At 40.6% G+C, this 7875-nt stretch overlaps 2 protein-coding genes across 9 annotated transcripts; both read left to right on the forward strand.

Moving 5' to 3' along the window:
• Positions 1-95: 95 nt before the first annotated feature.
• LOC113575066 (gap junction beta-3 protein-like) lies at positions 96-1508 on the forward strand. The gene is made up of 2 exons (XM_027006370.3): positions 96-279; positions 612-1508. Exon 2 carries the CDS (start codon positions 707-709, stop codon positions 1475-1477), a length of 771 nt encoding a protein of 256 aa, XP_026862171.2. The 5' UTR covers positions 96-279; positions 612-706; the 3' UTR covers positions 1478-1508.
• A 679-nt stretch (positions 1509-2187) lies between these two features.
• Positions 2188-7773, forward strand: tmem54b (transmembrane protein 54b). Of its 8 annotated transcripts, none has more exons than XM_081702575.1 (8): positions 2188-2394; positions 3248-3296; positions 3507-3687; positions 3978-4168; positions 4395-4454; positions 5337-5528; positions 6547-6678; positions 7054-7773. In XM_081702575.1, the coding sequence occupies exons 4-8, from the start codon at positions 4016-4018 to the stop codon at positions 7276-7278; spliced, it is 762 nt and encodes a 253-aa protein (XP_081558701.1). In that variant the 5' UTR covers positions 2188-2394; positions 3248-3296; positions 3507-3687; positions 3978-4015; the 3' UTR covers positions 7279-7773. The 8 variants fall into 8 exon arrangements, with proteins under 8 accessions (XP_081558701.1, XP_026862192.2, XP_026862195.2 ...); XM_027006391.3 differs by having other exon boundaries at positions 3507-3635; XM_027006389.3 differs by lacking the exon at positions 2188-2394 and adding an exon at positions 2669-2986 and having other exon boundaries at positions 3507-3635.
• The last annotated feature ends 102 nt before the right edge of the window (positions 7774-7875 follow it).

Here is a 7875-nt window from a genome sequence, read left to right on the forward strand (position 1 = left end):
GCATGTACAATATTGAATTCAACATTCTGACAGATTACCTTTATGTAATTGGACTTGTAGTGACTCTAAAAGTATCCTCCCATGCCAAGCCAGTATGCAGATAAGAAAGTGATGAAGCCACACCTCATACTGACAAAGTGTGTGACTAGCACACAGAGTCCTACGCTCCAACATAAGAGTGAGCAAATGCTGGAAAAGGAGCTGGTCAAATGGGAACTGTTAGTGATGAACTAGGCAACCTAATCATATAATAAAATGATGGATCAAGCAACATTATAGGTATGGCACCTTGGGGATTTTGTATGTTACTATTGGCCTATGTAAAAGTAAAAGTTGTAAACAACATAATATACCATGTAATTTGTATTGATTACAAATGCAGATAAAGCAGCAATCTTGTCATTTATATCCTTCTAAACTGATGGATTACATATAGATTCTATGAAATAATAATTATGTGCTATTGCTGTGTTAAAGTCTTATTTGAATCAAGTGGAAATGTAAAACTTTTAAAATTAAATTATTTTAAAACTGGATTAGTTTATGATTTAAGGCATTCTTAAGTTAATGAGTAGGGTTGTTTTTTCTTGTGTTTCTACTGGTTTGTAAAGGTTGCATTTCGCTGCTGTCAGTTGGGTGCACCACTTGAAGGCATCATTCAGCTTCCTTAATAACGATTTTCATCTGACTTTGTGAACCTTCATTCATGGATTGGAAGACTCTCGAATCCCTTCTCAGTGGTGCAAATAAATACTCCACGGGTTTTGGACGTATCTGGCTGTCCCTGGTGTTCGTGTTCCGTGTCATGGTGTTCGTGGTAGCTGCTGAGCGTGTGTGGAGTGATGATCATAAAGAATTTGACTGTGATACCAAAAGGCCAGGCTGCCCCAATGCCTGTTATAACTACTGCTTTCCCATTATCCACACACGACTCTGGGCCCTGCAGCTCATCTTTGTCACCTGCCCTTCCTTCCTGGTTGTTATGCATGTGTGGTACCGTGAAGATCGCGAGCGCAAATACCGACTCATCCACGGCGAGAAGGCGAAGCTATATGATAACCCTGGGCAGAAGCATGGGGGTCTGTGGTGGACATACCTCATCAGCCTTTTCTTCAAGACAGGCATTGAGGTGGGATTCCTCTACCTGCTCCATCTGCTCTACCACAACTTCGATATGCCCCGCAGCATAGTCTGTGACATTGAGCCCTGCAGGCAAGTGACATGTTACATAGCACGTCCCACGGAGAAGAGGGTCTTCACGTATTTTATGGTGGGGGCCTCAGTCATCTGCATAATTCTAAATGTGTCTGAGATCTTCTACTTGATTGCTATGCGGATCGTGCATCTCACCCAGAAGGGCAGCCATGTCCCTTCACGCAGGAGATGTGGAGAGCCAGGATGTGATAGCTGTAATGTAGTAATGACCTCTGTAGATTACAAACTAGCTAATCCAGAAAAGGCAACAAAACAATCTTAAAACCCCAGAAAGGGCATGCAGGGGATGTGGGATGTGGTCTTAATATATAAAAAATAAATTAATGATGAATTGTTACTTAATTTTGTTACTGTCTGGAAATTATTATAATATTGCTTTTTAATTACTGGAAGGTAGGTGTGAATTATCATTTAACATCACACACACACACACACACACACACACACACACACACACACACACAGTGTGTGGAGAGAGATTTACACAAACACACGTATATATACACACACACACATATATATATATAGATATAGATATAGATATACACACACACACAGCGATATATATATATATATAAAATGAGTGATCCATTTTCTTGTGTGCATACGATTAATACAACAATTTATCAAATAATCCTCTTCATGTCTGTCTAAGGAAAATAATTAATCATTACCAAATAATTTAAAACAAGTATTCAAACACAAAATAGGCATACCTAGTGTTACACCTAAAATTTGCGCAATCTATTATGTGAGGTAGAACACGTTTAGAAACAATTCAAAACTATTTTTCTCCATCTAGTGGCGAGCAGCGTACTTGTCCATACTATTTAAAAATACATAATACTTTAACATTGTATTTGATAAATCAAAATAAACTAGCGAGCGTTACTTTTGCTCGGCTCCTGTGTGAAGTACCTGCGGGAAAACTCAGTGGGGCGTTACCTATTTGGTTACGACGTTTAGCATGCAGACAGAGCTACATTTCATAGAGAAACCTAACTTTAAGTCTAAGAGTTCATTTGCTCTATCAACGCTACATCTGTCGTTGTCCTACCACAGTACTTTACTGCTGAATGTGGAAGAGGGTTTGTGTTGATCTCACGCTTATCGAGAGGAGTGCTTGTGTACGATGACTTGACAGTCCTTTAAGAAGATAAATTAAAATGGCAAATTCAGGTGAGTTTCAACAGACAATAAAATATTTCCGCAGAAAGTGTGAATTAACTAACTTCTAACTATGAGGTCGCCCAGGTGGCTTGATCATCGACCAGAGCTCAATATTCAGGGGTAGGGGGCTGGATATATTAACTCCAGCTGTCGTCAGAGTGTGGGCTGAGTGTATTGCAGAGTTTGTGCTGCTGAAAATAGTTCATATCTTGGATTCATTTTTACACTATTTGCCTCCTTTTGACTTTTTTAATGGATATGATTTTGTAAAATGTCTGCAAATAAGTTTAATAAACAGCTAACCGAGCATCCCGTTTCCATAATAGTTATAGGTTTGTTTCCTTAAATCATACCTATGATATCGTCGTGTATACAGTGTATAGTGCTTAACTGTGGTTATATTACAGATGTAACATTTAGCCTGAGCGCTATAATCAATACTGGGGTGACGATGTCAAATATGGCGGGGCAGAATACCACGGTCTAGTTTTGGACTTGGGATCTTCCCTTAGGCTTTAATAGGTAAATGGGGGTCATGCGTACCAGTACGCGAATTTATAACATTTAGTGGCACAGCAAGCATGAAATTAGAGGCATGAAGGTAGGTGAGGACCAAAGCTTTGTTTTTCAGGAGATTTTGTAGTACTTCATGTACTTCAACGTTCTGCATGAACGCGTTTTGTTGCGTTACCAGAGAAGAACTCTCACCCACCAAACCAGTAAAATTGTATTCATTTGGACATAATATTAAAGACAAAGTTATAAAGACTGAGTCAACAGAGGTTAATGTTTTGTCTTCTAGTCCTCCAACATAACTTGACCTAAATGAGCTTTTTTTTTTTCTTTTAATGTTTTATTTTAGAAGAAAAACACATTCTGCTTATGTTCAGTCAGTATTGGTAAGATAAATGGTAAGTCACTTATTAATAAATACATTTATCTGACCTTTAGAATAAGAATCATATTTTGGTAAAGTGCACATACAAGGAATTTGTCTTTGTAAAATTAGTGCTTATTTAAAGGGGTGAGAATCTGCGCTTATAACATGGTATTCTTACCATAGATTTTTACAGATGTGTAGTGGATGGTGAGCTATAGTTTTGTTTTTTTGTTTTTTTCAGATTAGCAGATATTGTGCTTCAGTTTGGCATTGGCCTGAGGTTGATGCAGCACCAATCCAAACATTTGTTAATGCTGTCAAGATGTACTTGATGATGATCTGGTTAAACTGGACCAGTTACCTATGGGAGGTTGTATTTCTGCAGCTATCATAAGAATCATTCTCTGATGAATCTTCATTGAGTATGTTTGTTGAAAGACTATGTTTTTTTGTAAATGGACCAAACATTTTAGAAACTAACTTGCATGTACATTAAGAACATTAAAAAAAAAAAAAAATCTGAGTCTCTTTCATTAAGGGTCTGTTTCCCTTGAAAAGGTTACTAGGTCACTTATACAGATTTTGCACTGCTTGTTTAGACATTAACTGAATGAGTCATTGACAGTGAATATTAAACAGTGGTCTATTTATAACAGATGTACCTGTGTGTTTTGTGTGTGTGTGTGCTTGCACATGTGTATGTGTGTTACAGGGGTATTCTGTGCCAATCTGGAGGAGCCCAGGTCTATAATGAAGCTGGGACTGTCTATGGTGTTGGTAGGACATGTGAACTTCCTGCTGGCTGCCTTGGTGCATGGCACTGTATTGAGGAATGTCAGCCTCAATCCCCAGACCATGGAGTACGCAGTTGCCAACATTATAGCGCTGGCAGCTGGCCTAGTGGTAAGACATGCTAAGAACCTCCCTCCCTCACCATCGCTTTTACCAGTAATGTCACCATGTTATCCTTATCTAAGGGACAGTGGCCTATAATGCATTAAATATCTGACCACTGAATAAACCAGATTCAAATATACAAGTAGATTACAGCTAGGCATTGCATACAACTTCAGCTCCACGTGCTTCTCGCTTATGTTCCATGCTTATTCTCTGCCTTATTTCTCTGCAGGGTGCTGTTGTTGGAATACTGGCTATGGTACTTTCTAAGCATGAGAAGAGTCGGGGACTGGTAAGCTAGTGACTTCCAGAGCTCTCTTTTTATGCAGTCCAACTGTTTGAGTGATTAAAATATTCCAGTGAGTAATATTAATTATTTGAAACACACTCACATTTCTTTGAGTAACACATTCAGTATGGCTATGTAATCCCATTACTCATGAGGACTGCATCCTCAATGGTGACATGTATACAGGGTTCAAGCAAGCACCATATTTGTTAGGTGGTACTGGGAGATTAAAACAAACAGTGAGTCAGCCTCAGTTCAGTGCATTAGTAACAGTCCTCTATGGGCATTAAAGAAAGAAAGCTTTTGTCATGTAGTGACAGATCTTATTTCTTACACCACAGCCTTAAAAAGTTAATGAAAATGGTGAATATGGTGAACTTATAATTCATACAATTAAAAGCATTGTTAAACTGCTCATGCCATATCTGCCTAAGAGACTACTCGGACCTTCCTGAATGCATATTATTATGATGGCTATCTACAACTCTGTATAAGCCTTTTATGTAAGTACCTACAAACTGACTGTAAAGGTCTGCCTATCTTTATCTTTCTCATGTATGTTTCGAGCTTTTTAAACACCTGCCTAGAGAATGGCCCAGTTAATCCACTCTGCTTTCAGGTTGTCTGTGAACTAACAGTCGTCTTCCCAGTTCTTTGGCCCTCAACTATGTCAGAATGATAGCTCATGGGATATGGCTTATGCACATATGTTTAACAGTTTTTCTTTCGGGACTGATACTTTTCTTTCTGGACTGATTCGCTTCAGCTTGGCATGGTTGTCTGTGCTTCCTTTTTATTTCTGTTGTCTCCCTCTTGTGGTTAAATGTGTGCATGCAGGTCCACTCTGCAAAGCTGCTAGTCAGTAAAATGCCTTTCCTTGTCCAGGTATGGTCTGTGTGCATGCTGAGTGCAGCCAGTGGTCTGCTTGCTGCTGCCTCAGTCATAGGGCTGATAGTTTCCATGGTGTGGACCATCAATCATGGCAGCAAAGGTCTTCTTGACCAGTGCAACCTGCCTGATGGCATAAGCTCCTTCAGTATCACAGATGAGTGTCCCTTTGACCCCACCCGTATTTATGTGAGTAACCAAGACCAGGTGGAATTGACCTGAACACTGAACGATCAATGACAGTATGTAAATTGCAGGAATATGCAGTACTCATTTAATCAATTTTCTAAAACATGATACAAAGCAACCTATAGTACATAAAAACACACTTTTTTTTTTTTGGCGTGATTGCACATCAGTGAAACTTTGGAAAATGCCATGATGAAGGCTCATTGAATTTGAATTACGTTTATTGAGGTTTGTGGTTTTAGACTTGTGGGAAACAGGGTGATGACCCTTACATGGTGGTAGGCCTTGCCAACACTGCTTCCTTTTTAGCCTTATCTTTAGGACAGTGGTGGCTTTTCCCGATTTCTACAGAGCATCTGATGGGGAATTTAAAATAGCTGCTATTTCAGAGTGTTTTTTATACTGTTGAAGATTTTGTATTCTGATCTATTGTTTGTTTTTGGTAGCTGTTGGTTCAGCTATTATCCAGTCTTAAACACATGCAATACATCACACTCTTCCCATATCAGACCTGGTAATAATACAGCCAAATTTGAATCACTCCTGGAGCTTTGCCATGTCTGTCAAACTGCGCTCCTGATAGTCCCTTCGCAAAACAATACTATACAAATGGGAGGGTAAACTATCGCTTTTCTTTATGCCTTCTCTTCCCTCCCTTTATCACTCTTTCTCCTTCTCCATGTCGCCCTCAATAAGGCACATATTTCATCATCCTGCCAGATGCACTGGGGAAGCCATGAGCACTCTCACCACCGCCACCCTTCTCCCTGAGAACAGACTGCCTATCATAAAGCTCTTTTTCAAGACCGTCTTGTCATTACCCTGAAATGGTTCCCTCCTCTCCTCTCTGCTGCTTTATTTTATGGTGCACCAAGTGAGTTGATTGGTACCAGAACGGCTGAAATTCATGGCAGCACATATTGGCACTCTCCACCAAACATTGCTGTTGTGTGTAAGAGCACAAGCACACATGCACACATACCACATGCTAAGAGGTGTTTTCCCTCGCTCCTCACAGAGTACAACTCTGATCCTTTGGGGGCCATTGATTCTGATGAGTGTGGTGGAGGGGGTGTTCTCAGGCCGCTGTGTAGCAGTCTGTATCTTCTTCCTCCACTGCAAACCAAGAACTCACTATGAAGCCAAATCGGTATGTAGATCTCCATACCTGGTTTAAAGCCTTTTACAAGCACTTTTTAAACCCATCAGCCAGTTGTCTGCATATATATCTGCATATATATTAATGGGTACAACATGTGATAACACATGCTCTCTTCTAATGTTTCTATGAGAGAGAAGGAATATATTCTGGCATGTGTGATTCACCCATGGTCCTCTTGTATGTGTGAAGGAGAAAGAAGGTGTGTATTCAGCTATGATAGATGACTCATACTGCAGCAAGACTGTAATTGTGTGTGTGTGTGTGTGTGTGTGTGTGTGTGTGTGTGTGCGCGTTTTGTGTGTGTGTGTGTGTTTTGTGTTTGTGTTTGTGTGTGGGCATGTCTGTGTGCGTGCTTTGTTTCAGGTGAAGACCCTTAGAGCAGCTGAGCCTCTGGTACTCCCCTGTCATGCCCCCCCACCCTGCTGTTGCCGAGGAAACGGAGTGGCGCGGCAGCTGGAGTGGCCCAAGGAACATCATGAGCTCCTGCACACGTCGCATCTGTACAGCTCGACCCGCTCTGCCCCAGCGGAGAGCTCCTCCCCCATCTTCAACAGGGCTGCTCTGAACAGGGCCAGCTTCTGGATCTAATTATGAGCCTTGCTGCTGTTCTGGCCAGACTGGTGTCCTACTGCAGTAAAGGTCAATAGAGTGTTCCTGTAACTGGCACATTCCTCAAGAGTTTTACTGTTGAGACACGCCGTTCTTGTCAACTTGTTTACTTTAAAAAGGCCTTGCTGCCAACTGTGTAGGGGATTCGGTGCGGGGAAAGCCAAACTTCCACATGCTGCCTGGCAGGTTATGTGTGTGTGTGTGTGTGCGTGTGCGCGCGCATGCGTCTGCATGAACGTGTTTGCGTGTGTGTGTGTGTGTGTGCGTGTGTGTTTAAGTTCATGTGGAACATACTGAGCCTGGAATAAGAAGTTCAATAAATTAAACTGATTGGCATATGTCCTGTCCTTTTAATATTGGAACTGTGTGTTTTTGTGTATGTCTTTTACAAAGAGATTAGTGTATATATATTTTACCTTAACAAATGTTGGTCTTCTGAGATTCTTGAATCCATTAAACACAATTTAGCACAAATATATTTGGGACCCATCTTTCTGCACAAACTGGACCTATAGGCTACCAATAAAACAATGCTGAATTTCAAGTTGTGGTGTAAGTAACAAAACACAAAACAAT

The sequence above is a fragment of the Electrophorus electricus genome, chromosome 2, assembly GCF_041902795.1.
Source record: "Electrophorus electricus isolate QZ-2024a chromosome 2, ASM4190279v1, whole genome shotgun sequence".
Classification (NCBI taxonomy): Eukaryota; Metazoa; Chordata; class Actinopteri; order Gymnotiformes; family Gymnotidae; genus Electrophorus; species Electrophorus electricus.